Source organism: Triticum urartu, chromosome 1 (genome assembly GCF_003073215.2).
Source record: "Triticum urartu cultivar G1812 chromosome 1, Tu2.1, whole genome shotgun sequence".
Classification (NCBI taxonomy): Eukaryota; Viridiplantae; Streptophyta; class Magnoliopsida; order Poales; family Poaceae; genus Triticum; species Triticum urartu.
The window spans coordinates 345,905,614-345,921,968 of record NC_053022.1 but is presented as its reverse complement, the minus strand read 5'-3'; the positions used below and the strand labels follow the sequence as shown (position 1 = coordinate 345,921,968).

Genomic DNA, 16,355 nt, shown 5'->3' with positions numbered 1-16,355 from the left:
CCAAAGTACTCGCAAGCAGGGAGCTACACTACATATGTATGCATTGGTATCAACTGGAATAAGGATATCATATGTGGACTGAACTGCAGAAAGCCGGAATAAGGGGGGATAGCTAGTCCTTTCGAAGACTATGCTTCTGGCAGCCTCCGTCTTGCAGCATGTAGAAGAGAGTAGACTGAAGTCCTCCAAGTAGCATCGCATAGCATAACCCTAACCGATGATCCTCCCCTCGTCGCCCTGTGAGAGAGCGAACACCGGTTGTATCTGGCACTTTGAAGGGTGTATTTTATTAAGTATCTGGTTCTAGTTGTCATAAGGTCAAGGTACAACTCCAAGTCGTCCTGTTACCGAAGATCACGGCTATTCGAATAGATTAACTTCCCTGCAGGGGTGCACCACATACCCCAACACGCTTGATCCCATTTGGCCGGACACACTTTCCTGGGTCATGCCCGGCCGTGGAAGATCAACACGTCGCAGCCCCACCTAGGCACAACAGAGAGGTTAGCACGCCGGTCTAAACCTAAGCGCACAGGGGCCTGGGCCCATCGCCCATAGCACACCTGCATGTTGCGAACGCGGCCGGAAGCAGAACTAGCCCCCTTAATACAAGAGCAGGCTTACGGTCCAATCCGGCGCGCGCCACTCAGTTGCTGACGTCACGAAGGCTTCGGCTGATACCACGACGCTGGGATACCCATAACTACTCCCGCGTAGATGGTTAGTGCGTATAGACCAAATGGCCAGACTCAGATCAAATACCCAGATCTCGTTAAGCGTGTTAAGTGTCCGCAAACGCTGACCAGGGCCAGGTCACCTCTCTCCTAGGTGGTCTCAACCTGCCCTGCCGCTCCGCCTCAAAGTAACAGTCAGGGGCCGTCGGGAACCCATGCCCACCACTACCTGGATGGAGCCACCTGCCCCTTCAGCCCCCATCTCCGAACAGTATCACAGGTAAGGTAACTGTGTAAAGTATATTGAATATGCCCGTGATCACCTCCCGAAGTGATCACGGCCCAGTAGTATAGCATGGCAGACGGACAAGAGTGTAGGGCCACTGATGGAACACTAGCATCCTATACTAAGCAGTAGGATAGCAGGTAAAGGTAACAACAGTAGTAGCAAGGACAGGCTATGCATCAGGATAGGAATAACGGAAAGTAGTAACATGCTACACTACTCTAATGCAAGCAGTATAGAGGAGAGTAGGCGATATCTGGTGATCAAAGGGGGGGCTTGCCTGGTTGCTCAGACAAGGAGGGGTCGTCGGTGACGTAGTCGACCACAGGGACATCAGCATCGTCACGGGGTCTACCGGAGAGAAGAGGGGGAAGAAACAGTAAATACATAGTAAGCAAGTGCATAACAAGACAACATGCAGAGCTAGACGTGTTCTAACGCGGTACCGTGGAAGGGGGGAAACATCCGGGAAAGATTTCCCGATGTTTGCATTTTTCGGACAGATGAAACGGAGGGGGAAAGCTGCAGGTTCTCTATGCTAGGGATGTGTGGAGGACGAACGGACCGCGTATCCGGATTCGTCTCGTCGTTCTGAGCAACTTTCATGTATAAAACTTTTTCATTCGAGCTACGGATTAACTTCTATGATTTTTCAAAGTTTTAAAATCTATTCTGAAATTATTATTAAATCTAAAATGGGGTTATTGCATCAGCAGGACGTCATCATGACGTCAGCAGTCAACAGAGTTAACTAAAGTCAACCCTGACATGTGGGGCCGTCCTGTCATAGTCTAACATCTAATTAACAGTTTTAATTAACTAATCAAGTTAATTAGGTACTAGACAGAGTTAATAAAGTTAATTAATTACCTACTTATTTAATTAATTAACTAATTAATTAATTAATTAATTTTATTTTTTTAAAATACATTTTCTTCTAAACGTTTTGGGGGCGGGCCCCACTGTCATAGGCCCAGGGGGCAACCGGGCGAAGTGGGCGAGGGTTAACGGGCGGGCGCCCGAGCAGGCCGGACCTGGGCACGCATAGCACCAGGGGGCTCGGGCTCCGCGGCCGGGCGCGGCCTCCAGCGAGGCCACCGGCCACCGCAGAATGGAGGGAGGAGTGGCCAGCGGCAGGAGCCCGGACGCCGTGGAGCAACGAGGGCGGCGTCAGGGCATGTCCAGGCGGAGGCAGGGTTGGCGCGGCTGCGCGCGGACAGCAGCCGCAGCAACGACGCGGCGAGGGCAGTGACTGGGCACGGGCGGCCAACGCGGCGACGACGGCTACAGCGTCTACGGCGGGGGAATCAGAGGGTGAGGCGAGGGTTGCTCACATCCGTTGCAGGGGATCGGCTCTTCGAAGCGCGAGGTAGCCGTCCGGGAGAGGTGGTGGAGCGGCGCTAGCGAGGTGGCGGAGCACGGCGGCAACGAGGGCTGCGCCGGTGTTGGAGAGGCGGGGCGGAGCGGTCCGGCGATGGGGTCAGGGAGGCGGCGAGCGTTGGGGGTCCTTCAAGATTCAGGAACGGGACGAGGACGGCGAGGTCCGGCGGTGAAGTGGCCTCAACGGGGCGCTGGCGTGGTGGCAGGAACGGGGAGGCATTCAGCAGGGTCCGGCGGGGTCGAACGGCGTCGGCGCCACCGGGATAGAGACGAGGGGCGTCGGGCAGAGATGAGGGGGATCTCTCGATCCAAAACGAGAGAACGAGAGGGAGAGGTGGATCGGGGGGAGTGGGGTGTAGCGGGCTAGGGTTTGCGGGTGGTGGGGGGGTTATGCGAGGAGAGATGGGCCGGTCGGGGTGGGCTGGCCGACTGGGCCGGCCAGTTGGCTAGCTGCGCCAGTTGGCTCAGTTGGCCAGGGGGGGTTCTCTTTTTCATTTTATTTTCTATTTAAAACTTTGCTATTGTTTTCAATTAAACTGTAAACAGTTTTGTTAAATATGAGACTTGCCTCATAAAACAAGCACATTATTTCTACGAGTCACAAAATGTTCGAGGCCAAAATGAGTTGTCTAATCATTTCTAGAAATTGGAAAGGCCAATTTTAAATGTTGGCAGACCACTAAATAAATTTCCAGGGGCACTTTTGAATCACAAAAGAGGTTGGTTCCAACATGATAATTAACCAGAGATTATTTGCCACACTTTGAACATTTTAGTTTTAATATTTGAAAACTTTTACTATTTGCCTGATTTTGAATTTGAATTTGAATCGGTTTGAACTAACGTGAGATTAACAACAGTAACCGCGATGGCGTGGCATCATTAGCAGAGGTTTACTGTAGCTTAATTATCCGGGCGTCACACCCTCGGTGCTCCTCCGGCGTACTTCTTCCTCCTATATATACACACGTACCCCCAAACGATCAGAACAGGAGCCAAAAACCTAATTCCACCGCCTCAACTTTCTGTATCCACGAGATCCCATCTTGGGGCCTGTTCCGGAGCTCCGCCGGAAGAGGGCCGTCATCACGGAGGGCTTCTACATCATCATAGCCTCTCCGATGAAGTGTCAGTAGTTTACCTCAGACCTTCGGGTCCATAGTTAGTAGCTAGATGGCTACTTCTCTCTTTTTGGATCTCAATACAAAGTTCTCCCCCTCTCTTGTGGAGATCTATTCAATGTAATCTTCTTTTTGCGGTGTGTTTGTTGAGACCGATGAATTGTGGGTTTATGATCAAGTCTGTCTATGAATAATATTTGAATATTCTCTGAATTCTTTTATGTGTGATTGGTTATCTTTGCAAGTCTCTTCGAATTATCCGTTTGGTTTGGCCAACTAGATTGGTAGTTCTTGCCATGGGAGAAGTGCTTAGCTTTGGCTTCGATCTTGTGGTGTCCTTACCCAGTGACAGAAGGGGCAGCAAGGCACGTATTGCATCATTGCCATCGAGGATAACAAGATGGGGTTTATTTCATATTGCATGAATTTATCTCTCTACATCATGTCATCTTGCTTAAGGCGTTACTCTGTTTTTAACTTAATACTCTAGATGCATGCTGGATAGCGGTCGATGAGTGGAGTAATAGTAGTAGATGCGGAATCATTTCGGTCTACTTGTCACGGACGTGATGCCTATATACATGATCATGCCTAGATATTCTCATAACTATGCTCAATTTTGTCAATTGCTCAACAGTAATTTGTTCACCCACCGTAGAATACTTATGCTCTTGAGAGAAGCCACTAGTGAAACCTATGGCCCCCAGGTCTATTCTCATCATATCAATCTCCATCACTTTAATCTTGCTTTGCTTTTTTACTTTGCCTTTACTTTCTACTTTGCATCTTTATACCAAAAATACCAAAAAATATTATATCTATCAGATCTCACTCTCATAAGTGACCGTGAAGGGATTGACAACCCCTAATCGCGTTGGTTGCTAGTAGCTATCGTTTTGTGCAGGTACTAGGGACTTGAGCATGGCCTCCTACTGTATTGATACCTTGGTTCTCAAAAACTGAGGAAAATACTTACGCTACTCTGCTGCATTATCCCTTCCTCTTCGGGAAAAACCAACGCAAGCTCAAGACGTAGCATTGGGTAGTTGTGAATTTTATAAATACTTGTGTTAAAGTTTGTGATTCCCATAGCATGCACGTATGGTGAACCGTTATGTGACGAAGTCGGAGCATGATTTATTTATTGATTGTCTTCCTTATGAGTGGTGGTCGGGGATGAGCGATGGTCTTTTCCTACCAATCTATCCCCCTAGGAGCATGTGCGTAGTACTTTGTTTCGATAACTAATAGATTTTTGCAATAAGTATGTGAGTTCTTATGACTAATGCTGAGTCCATGGATTATACGCACGCTCACCCTTCCACCATTGCTAGCCTCTCTAGTACCGCGCAATTTCGCCGGTACCATAAACCCACCAACTACCTTCCTCAAAATAGCCACCATACCTACCTATTATGGCATTTCCATAGCCATTCCGAGATATATTGCCATGCAACTTTCCACCAAAAAAAGAAAAAATATATGAGAGAAAAAGAGAGAAGGGACAATGCTACTATCCTTTTACCACACTTGTGCTTCAAAGTAGCACCATGATCTTCATGATAGAGTCTCCTATGTTGTCACTTTCATATACTAGTGGGAATTTTACATTATAGAACTTGGCTTGTATATTCCAATGATGGGCTTCCTCAAAATGCCCTAGGTCTTCCTGAGCAAGCAAGTTGGATGCACACCCACTTAGTTCTCTTGATGAGCTTTCATACACTTATAGCTCTAGTGCATCCGTTGCATGGCAATCCCTACTCACTCACATTGATATCTATTGATGGGCATCTTCATAGCCCGTTGATACACCTAGTTGATGTGAGACTATCTTCTCCTTTTGTCTTCTCCATAACCACCATTCTATTCCACCTATAGTGCTATATCCATGGCTCACGCTCATGTATTGCGTGAAGATTGAAAAATGTTGAGAACACCAAAAGTATGAAACAATTGCTTGGCTTGTCATCAGGGTTGTGCATGATTTAAATACTTTGTGTGGTGAAGATGGAGCATAGCCAGACTATATGATATTGTAGGGATAACTTTCTTTGGCCATGTTATTTTGCTTTGTTACTATGCTTGAAGTATTATTATTTTTATGTCATTATTGAACTTTTGTCTTGAATCTTTCAGATCTGAACATTCATGCCACAATAAATAAAATTACATTGAGAATTATGCTAGGTAGCATTCCACATCGAAAATTCTGTTTTTATCATTTACCTACTTGAGGACGAGCAGTAATTAAGCTTGGGGATGCTTGATATGTCTCCAACGTATCTATAATTTTTGATTGTTCCATGCTATTATCTTATCTATTTTGGATGTTTAATGGGCTTTAATTTACCTTTATATATTATTTTTGGGAATAACCTACTAACCAAAGGCCCAGTGCAAATTGCTTTTTTTGTGCCTATTTCAGTGTTTCGCGGAGAAGGAATATCAAATGGAATCCAAACGGAGTGAAACCTTCGGGAGAGTTATTTTTGGAACAAACATGATCCAGGAGACTTGGAGTGGATGTCAAGAAAGAAGCAAGGAGGCCACGAGGCAGGGAGGCGCGCCTAGGGGGCGTAGGCGCGCTCCCACCCTCATGGGCCCCTCGCAGCTCCACCGACGTACTTCTTCCTCCTATATATACCCATATACCCCAAAAACATCCAGGAGCACCATGAAACCCTATTTCCACCGCCGCAAACTTCTGTACCCGTGAGATCCCATCTTGGGGCCTTTTCCGGCGCTCTGCCGGAGGGGGAATCGATCACAGAGAGCTTCCACATCAACACCATAGCCTCTCCGATGATGTGTGAGTAGTTTACCACATACCTTTGGGTCCATAGTTATTAGCTAGATGGCTTCTTCTCTCTCTTTGGATCTCAATACAAAGTTCTCCTTGATTCTCTTGGAGATCTATTCGATGTAATTCTTTTTGTGGTGTGTTTGTCGAGATCCGATGAATTGTAGGTTTATGATCAAAATTATCTATGAACAATATTTGATTCTCCTCTGAATTCTTTTATGCATGATTTAAATATCTTTGCAAGTCTCTTCGAATTATCAGTTTGGTTTGGACTACTAGATTGATCTTTCTTGCAATGGGAGAAGTTCTTAGCTTTGGGTTCAATCTTGCGGTGTCCTTCCCCAGTGACAGCAAGGGCAGCAAGGCACGTATTGTATTGTTGTCATCGAGGATAAAAAGATGGGGTTTATATCATATTGCTTGAGTTTATCCCTCTACATCATGTCATCTTGCCTAATGCATTACTCTGTTCTTGTGAACTTAATACTCTAGATGCATGCTGGATAGTGGTCGATGTGTGGAGTAATAGTAGTAGATGCAGAATGGTTTTGGTACTTGTCGCGGACGTGATGCCTATATACAATGATCATGCCTGTATATTCTCATACGTATTCTCTTTTCTATCAATTGCTCGACAGTAATTTGTTCACCCACCATAGAAATTGCTATCTAGAGAGAAGCCACTAGTGAAACCCATGGCCCCCAGGTCTATCTTCCATCATATTATTTTCATATTACTTTGCTATGTCTATTACCGTTTATTTTGCAATCTTTATTTTCCAATTTATACCATAAAAATACCAAAAATATTTATCTTATTATCTCTATCAGATCTCACTTTCGTAAGTGACCGTGAAGGGATTGACAACCCCTTTATCGCACTGGTTGCGAGGTTCTTGTTTGTTTGTGATGGTACTAGGTGACTTGTGTGTTACCTCCTACTGGATTGATACCATGGTTCTCAAAACTGAGGGAAATACTTACTCTACTGTGCTGCATCACCCTTTCCTCTTAAAGGGAAAACCAATGCATGCTCAAGAGGTAGAAGAAGTTCGTCAGTCCAGATCTTCCATGCCCTAACTTGGCGATGGAAGACAGCTACGGCGATGGCGGAATGAAGATATCCGCGGCCGGCGCGAGTACGACGACGACAAGGTCGAGGCAGTGAAGCTCTTCCTCACCGGCAACGATGGAAGTAGCGGCGGCGCTAGGTCTGGAAGATCGAGCGGGGGGGGGGGGGGGGGGGCAAGGGGGGGAAATGAAGTCTGAGGGGGGGGGGGGGGGGGGGGGTGAGGTCAAGCGGGGTAAATGAAGTCTGAGGAGGGTGAGGGGTATTTATAGCCGAGGCGAAAAACCGTTCACTCGAGGAAAATGGATGAACGTGCCCCTGACCATTCTCATCCTAGCGACACGTGTCTCCGACGTACAGAGCGATGGCGATCGTGTGAGATCGTGGGTGAATAGATAAATCCTATCATGGGATGTGGAATGATTTGAGCGGCAAAAGCCGAAAAGAAAATTTTAATGTTTCGTTCGCAAATTCTTCAGCTAACAAGGACACACTGAAGATTTTGAATGGGTTTCAAATAGAACGCACATGAAGAATTTGTGAACAGACTGGGTTGAGTATAGCATAGAAGGGGAAGGGTCTGATCACATTCACTTAGCAGAAAATACAACTTGAAGAATTAGCAATAAGTGAATGATGTAGAGGACTGAAAACTCAGATATATATATATATAGCCAATGAAGAACACAAACAAAAGGAGTGAAGACTATGCAAAGTTAAAGAATTTGAGAAAAACACAAATTGAAGATTTTCAACTTTTGTTGGTGGCGTGACCCACCGTATAAGAATGATGATTTCAGACGCCACGTACAATTGTCGTAGGGCTCTGAGAATCAAATTCTTTGTTAATTTCTTCACACTTAGAGGGTTAGTCTTCATTTATTGATGAAAAATATTACTTCATGTGTTGCACATCTAAGTCATCAATTTTGCATAAGTGTTAGGATGTGTGTCCTTTTCAGAGGACATTCGAAGATTCTAAGATATTTAGCTCACACCTGAACTTACTAAATCTCTTCTCATCCAAGGGCTTTGTGAAGATATCGGCTAGCTGTTCTTCATTCTTCACGTGCTAGATAGAGATGTCGCCCTTCAACACATGATCACAAAGAAAATGATGATGAATCTGAATGTCCTTTGTCTTCGAGTGCTAAACTGGGTTATGAGCAATCTTGATGGCACTCTCATTGTCACAATAGAGAGGCACATTCTTCATGTTGATGTCGTAGTCCTTGAGGGTTTGCTTCATCCATAGCAATTGAGCACAACATGAACCAGCAACAATGTACTCAGATTCAGCGGTGGAGAGTGATACGCAATTCTGCTACTTTGAGGACCAACATACTAAGGAACGTCCGAGGAAATGGCATGTGCCTGATGTTGACTTGCGGACCACACGAACACCAGCATAGTCAGAGTCAGAATATCCAATGAGATCAAAGCCGAGCCCTTGGGATACCATAATCCAAGTGTTGGTGTGTGAGCTAGATATCGAAGGATATGCTTCACAACCTTATGGTGTGATTCCTTCGGTGTAGCTTGAAAACGGGCACACATGCAAACACTAAGCATAATATGTGGCCTAGATGCACATAGATACAATAAAGAACCAATCATGGAGTGGTATACCTTTTGATCGAAGTCAATACCATTTTCATCAGTGCATACATGGCCATTTGTGGGCATAGGGATATTGACGCCTTTGCAATCTTGCATGCCGAATTTCCTCAACACATCCTTGAGGTATTTCTCCTGAGATATGAAGATGTCGTTGCATTGTTGACGAATTTGAAGACCTAAGAAGAATTTCAGTTCTCCTATCATAGACATTTGATATTCCTCACTCATCATATAGGCAAATTTGTTAGTGTAACGTTGGTTAGTACAACCAAAGATAATATCATCAACATAGATTTGGCACATGAATAATTCATCATCATAGGTTTTGGTGAAAAGAGTTGGGTCAAGTGAACCGGGTTTGAAGCCTTTCTTCATGAGGAATTCCTTCAAAGTATCATACCATGCCCGAGGGGCCTGCTTGAGGCCACAGAGGGCCTTATTGAGTCTGAAGACTTTGTGAGGATGCTTTGGATCTTCAAAACTTGGGGGTTGAGCAACATATAGTTCTTCCTCAAGCTTACCGTTGAGGAATGCTCTTTTCACATGCATTTGATATAAGATGATATTATGATGGTTACCATAAGCAAGCAATATGCGAATAGCCTCAAGTCTAGCAACAGGTGCAAAAGTTTCATCAAAATCAATTCCTTCAACCTGTGTGTAGCCTTGAGCTACAAGCCCTGCCTTATTCCTCACCACAAGGCCATTTTCATCTTGCTTGTTGCGGTAGATCCATTTGGTGCTGATGATATTGTGCTTGCTAGGGTCTAGTCGCTTGACAAGTTCCCAGACATTGTTGAGCTCGAATTGATGTAATTCCTCTTGCATCGCTTGAATCCACTCAGGCTCCAAAAATGCCTCATCAACTTTGGTGGGCTCTGTGATAGAGACAATAGCAAAGTGCCCACAAAAGTTAGACAAATGTGAAGCTTTTGAGCGTGTGAGAGGACCTAGTGCTTTGATGTCGTTGATGATTCTCTTGCTACCTCTTGAGCATGCGTTGGTTATCCCTTGAAGAGGAAAGGGTGATGCAGCGAAGTAGCATAAGTATTTCCCTCAGTTTTGAGAACCAAGGTATTAATCTAGTAGGAGACAACGCACAACGCACAAGTCACCTAGTATCTGCACAAACAATCAAAAACCTTGCAACCAACGCGATAAAGGGGTTGTCAATCCCTTCACGATCACTCGCAAAAGTGAGATCTAATAGAGATAGTAAAGTAAATATTTTTGGTATTTTTGTTGTATAGATTGGAAAGTAAAGATTGCAAAATAGTAAACGAGATGCGATGTAAATAAAAGAGATGTAATATAATAGGAAATAGACCCGGGGGCCATAGGTTTCACTAGTGGCTTCTCTCAAGATAGCATGTATTACGGTGGGTGAACAAATTAGTGCCGAGCAATTGATAGAAAAGCGCATAGTTATGAAGATATCTAAGGCAATGATCATGAATATAGGCATCACGTCTGTGACAAGTAGATCGAAACGATTATGCATCTACTACTATTACTCCACACATCGACCGCTATCCAGCATGCATTGAGAGTATTAAGTTCATAAGAACGGGGTAACGCATTAAGCAAGATGACATGATGTAGAGGGATAAACTCAAGTAATATGATATAAACCCCATATTTTTATCCTCGATGGCAAAATACAATACGTGCCTTGCTGCCCCTACTGTCACTGGGAAAGGACACCGCAAGATTGAACCCAAAGCTAAGCACTTCTCCCGTTGCAATAAAGATCAATCTAGGAGGCCAAACTAAACCGATCATTAGAAGAGACTTACAAAGATATCAAATCATGCATATAAGAATTCAGAGAAGAACCAAATAATATTCATAGATAATCTTGTTCATAAATCCACAATTCATCGGATCTCGACAAACACACCACAAAAGAGTATTACATCTAATAGATCTCCAAGAACATCGAGGATAACTTTGTATTGAGAATCAAAGAGAGAGAAGAAGCCATCTAGCTAATAACTATGGACCCGAAGTTCTGTGTTAAACTACTCACGCTTCATCGGAGAGGCAATGGTGTTGATGTATAAGCCCTCCGTGGTCGATTCCCCCTCCGGCAGACCGCCGGAAAAGGCCCCAAGATGGATCTCACTGGTACAGAAGGTTGCGGCGGTGGAAAAGTGGTTTCGTGGCTCTCCCTAATGTTTCTAGGGTATAAGAGTATATATAGGAGAAATAAGTACGTCGGTGGAGCTACGAGGTGCCCACGAGGGTGGGGGCGCGCCCTCCTGCCTCGTGGATTCCTCGTGGAGTTCCATACTTCGATTCCAAGTCTTCTGGATTGCTTTCGGTCCAAGAAAGATCATCGCGAAGGTTTCATTCCGTTTGGACTCCGTTTGGTATTCCTTTTCTGCAAAACTCTAAAATAGGCAAAAATAAATAAACTGGCACTGGGCCTCTAGTTAATAGGTTAGTCCCAAAAATAATATAAGAGAGCTTATTAAAGCCCATTAAACATCCAAAACAGATAATATAATAGCATGGAACAATAAAAAATTATAGATACGTTGGAGACGTATCAATCATCCCCAATCTTTATTCCTGCTCGTCCTTGAGTAGGTAAATGATAAAAACAGGATTTTTGATGTGGAAGGCTACCTAACATAATTATCAATATAATTTTCTTTATTGTGCCATGAATGTCCAGATCCGAAAGATTCAAGACGAAAGTTTAATATTGTCATAAAAACAATAACACTTCGAGCATAATTGGTTTGCTGCCAAAAATTGGCATGCCAATGTTTGGCATTGTGCCAAATATTGGCAACTACTTGATTGGCTACGAGTTATTTTGCCTCTCTCACATAAAGTTGCTAATAGTTGGCAAGTCTCGGTATTGCCAATAGTAGGCAGTGCCAACATTTGGCAAGCGAAATATTGGTAGCAAACCAATTATGCTCTTCAAGCATACTAACAAAGCAATCATGTCTTCTTAAAATAACATGGAAAAAGAAAGCTATCTCTACAAAATCATATAGTCTGGCTATGCTCTATCTTCATCACACAAAATATTTAATCATGCACAACCCCGATGACAAGCCAAACAATTGTTTCATACTTTTCATGTTCTCAAACGTTTTCAATCTTCACGCAATACATGAGCGTGAGCCATGGATATAGCACTATAGGTAGAATAGAGGGGTGGTTGTGGAGAAGATAAAATGGAGAAGATAGTCTCACATCAACTAGGCGTATCAACGAGCTATGGAGGTTCCCATCAATAGATATCAATGTGAGTGAGTAGGGATTGCCATGCAACGGATGCACTAGAGCTATAAATGTATGAAAGCTCAACAAAAGAAACTAAGTGGGTGTGCATCCAACTTGCTTGCACACGAAGACCTAGGGCATTTTGAGGAAGCCCATCATTGGAATATACAAGCCAAGTTCTATAATGAAAAATTCCCACTAGTATATGAAAGTGACAAAATAAGAGACTCTCTATCATGAAGATCATGGTGCTACTTTGAAGCACAAGTGTGGAAAAAGGATAGTATCATTGTCCCTTCTCTCTTTTTCTCTCATTTTTTGGGGCCCTCTTTTTTTGGCCTTTTTTATCTTTTTCGTCCGAAGTCTCATCCCGACTAGTGGGGGAATGTAACACCCACGATGCGGCTATATCTCCCACGTGTCGGAGCATGACTTAGAGGCATAACCGCATAGTAGGCATGTCGCAAGAGGGGTAATCTTTACGCATCCCATGTACTGAATAAGACAGGGATAAAGAGTTGGCTTACAATCGCCACTTCACACAATACATAAATATAGCATTACATCATCCAGAATACAATGTAGGTTCAACTACGGAACCAAATAAAGAAAGACAACCCCTAATGCTAGATCCCCGATCGCCCCAACTGAGCTCCACTACTGATCAACTGGAAACGAAAACACAACAAACACGATCTTCATCGAGCTCCCACTTGAGCTTTGTTGCGTCATCTGCAATGGTTTCATCGGCACCTGCAACTGTTTGGAAGTATCTGTGAGCCACGAGGACTCATCAATCGCACACCCGCGAGATCAAGACTATTTAAGCTTATGGGTAGGAAAAGGTAGTGAGGTGGAGCTGCAGCAAGCACTAGCATATATGGTGGCTAACTTACGCAAATAAGAGCGAGGAGAGAAGCAACGCGCGGTCATGAACTAGAAAAGATCAAGAAGTGATCCTGAAACTACTTACGTTCAAGCATAACACAAGAACCGTGTTCACTTCCCGGACTCCACCGGAAAGAGACCATCATGGCTACACACGCGGTTGATGCATTTTAATTAAGTTAAGCGTCAAGTTCTCTACAACCGGATATTAACAAATTCCCATCTGCCCATAACCGCGGGCACGACTTTCGAAAGTTCAAACCCTGCAGGGGTGTCCCAACTTAGCCCATCACAAGCTCTCACGGTCAACTAAGGATATTCCTTCTCCTAGGACGACCCGATCAGACTCGGAATCCCGGTTAAAAGACATTTCAACAATGGTAAAACAAGACCAGCAAAGCTGCCCGATGTGCCGACAAATCCCGATAGGAGCTGCACATATCTCATTCTCAGGGCACACCGGATGAGCAACACGTCGAGTTGGCATAGACCCTGATTGCCCAAGGGGCGCCGGACATCGCTCAGGTTGGACCAACACTTAGAGAGGCACTGGCCCGGGGGGGGTTAAAATAAAGATGACCCTCGGGAGAGTGACTCCCAAGGGAAAAATAGGTGGTGGTGAGGCAAATGGTAAAACCAAGGTTGGGCCTTGCTGGAGGAGTTTTATTCAAAGCGAACTGTCAAGGGGTCCCCATAACACCCAACCGTGTAAGGAACGCAAAATCAAGGAACATAACACCAATATGACGGAAACTAGGGCGGCAATAATGGAACAAAACACCAAGCATAAGGCCGAGCCTTCCACCCTTTACCAAGTATATAGATGCATTAAATAATATAAGAGATATTGTGATATCCCAACAATAACCATGTTCCAACATGGAACAAACTCCAACTTCACCCGCAACTAGCAACGCTATAAGAAGGGCTGAGCAAAGTGGTAACATAGCCAAACAACGGTTTGTTTGGAAAGGTGGGTTAGAGGCTTGACATGGCAATATGAGAGGCATGATATAGCAAGTGATAGGTATCGCGGCATAGCAATAGAGCGAGCAACTAGCAAGTAAAGATAGAAGTGATTTCGAGGGTATGGTCATCTTGCCTAAGATCCCGCAAGGAAGAAGAATGAGTCCATGAAGAAGACAAACGGACGTAGTCGAACGAATCCTCACAAACGCGACGTTATCGGAACTAACCCGAAGAAACATCACCGAAAAGAAGCAAACAACATAGTAAACAACCATCACATAATCATGGTATGATGCGCAAGCAAGTATGATGCATGTCCGGTTTAATGAAGCATGGCATGGCAAAGTGCAACAAACAACACTACAAATTATGTGGAGCTCAATATGCAATGAGTTGCATATTGACGGAACACCACATGGCTTATTTAGTTCTCTCCTATTTATGTACTCAACAATATAAAATGTTGATTAGCATGGAAAAAGGTGAAGCATACATAAACTAACTATTTAGTCAAGTTTATCAGAGGCCAGAAATAACAAACAACAAGTCCGTAAACTCCTCGTGTGCATATTTTAGGTTTGATACTGTTCTGCCCTAAACCATATTCTAGAGTTGTTAAACATGAAAAGTAATGCCACCATGTTAAACTAGGCATTTTTCTACCCCATTTACATATAAAGTATTTAAAATGGAGCTACGGTTATTAAGTTATGAAATAAAGCATTTTAACATGGCAATAGGCAAATTAATGCAAACAGCAGTTTAAGCATTTTAAACATAGATGAAAGTGACATATTATTAAACTACACAAAATTCTAAGCACTTTTCATATATAAATCATTTTAATAGGATGCATGGTTGATGAGTTATTAAATGAATGAAGTTTGAGGGTTTTTCTGTAAAACTGCACTCTCTGGAAAAATAGGAAAATCGTTCTAAGGGAAAAACACGAAACGGGCCGAATCTGCTAGCCCAATTGTGCAGGGGGCTCGGGTGCTCACCCATGGGCTTTGGCCCGTCTACAGAGGGGGTAGAGGCAGGCCGGCGGTTGCGTCGAAGGAGAGGAGAAGATGGGCCGGCTCGGTTCGGTGGGGAGGAGCGCTAGCCACGCAGCCCAGGTGACAGCGGTGTCAACGCGCAGCGACGCGCTGACGTGGATCGAGGCAGCAACATCTTCCTCCTCGAAGCAGAGCAGGGGAAGGAGAGGCGGCGGCCGGGAACGGGTCCGGGGCGGCGGATCTGACCGCGGGCGGGTCTTTGGCAGTGGCAGGAACTCGAGGCAGCGGCCATGGCGTCGTTCATGTACCTGAGAGAGAGAGAGAGAACATGAGAGAAAGACAGGGATGGGAAGGAGAAGGAAGAAGCAGGGGAAGAGGAGGTCAGGAGGAAGGGATCCGGTGCTGTTGTTGGGACGACGAGGAGGAGCTCGGGGAAGGAGCACGGCGCGGCAGAGGGGTCCACAGCGCGTGGGGTTGTTTCCTGGAGCTGATCCGGCGAGCTGCGGCTCGTAGTCCATGGCTGCAGCGAGCGCGAGCTCGATCCAAATGAGAGAAGGGTGAGCGGGGAGGCCGGGCATGGCAGCATGGCGTAGGGGCGTCAGCGGAACGGGGTCGCGGGCGGCGTTCCTGTCGAGGTACTCCTCCGGGAATAAGATGGCGGCATCGCTGTTACAAAGAAAATAGAGAGAGTCCAGTGAGGCAGAGAGAGCTTCAGCGACGGAGAGAGAAGGGGCAGGGCGGTGAGGACGACATGCTGGTTCGGGCGAGGAACGGAGCAGCTCCGGCGGTCGCTCGGGCCTGGTGCAGCTCGGGCGTAGAGGAGCTCCATGCGGGTGCAGGCTGGAGGTAGGCCTCGATTCAGATCGGATCGAGAGCTGCGGGGAGGAGGCGTGGGTGGCTGGGGTCGCTGGCTGCCGTTGGATCCTGATCCAACAGATCAGATCGCAGCGGCGGCTGGTGGATCTGGCCGGTGGTTGGTGCAGTGAGGAAAATGAGGGTGAAGGTTGCTGGGATCCCGAGGAGAGGAGTGGCGGCGGCTTGACGGGACAAGCTGCCTAGAATCTAGGGTTAGTCTGGACAGAGGGAGAGTATATATAGCAAATCAGATTTAGGGCGGTTAGGTCCCTCCGATCGTAATTGGACGTTCACGAATAAAATAGCTAGGGAGTCCAAAAGAGAAACCGATGATGTTTTATAGATGTTTGGGGATGTTCCGGACCCAACAGTGATGACTATCTGGGTCAGGTTCGGGACAGTTTCGGACACAGGCGAGGGGGTCTGACAAAAGGCCACGGAGGCAA

The 16,355-nt window shown here is 45.4% G+C and overlaps 1 protein-coding gene across 1 annotated transcript; it reads right to left on the bottom strand.

Moving 5' to 3' along the window:
- Nucleotides 1-12,899: 12,899 nt before the first annotated feature.
- LOC125533279 lies at nucleotides 12,900-16,127 on the bottom strand. Its single transcript, XM_048696970.1, has 3 exons — nucleotides 15,806-16,127; nucleotides 15,058-15,720; nucleotides 12,900-12,958 (listed from the first exon to the last, which is right to left on the bottom strand). The coding sequence occupies exons 2-3, from the start codon at nucleotides 15,630-15,632 to the stop codon at nucleotides 12,943-12,945; spliced, it is 591 nt and encodes a 196-aa protein (XP_048552927.1). The 5' UTR covers nucleotides 15,633-15,720; nucleotides 15,806-16,127; the 3' UTR covers nucleotides 12,900-12,942.
- Nucleotides 16,128-16,355: the final 228 nt, after the last annotated feature.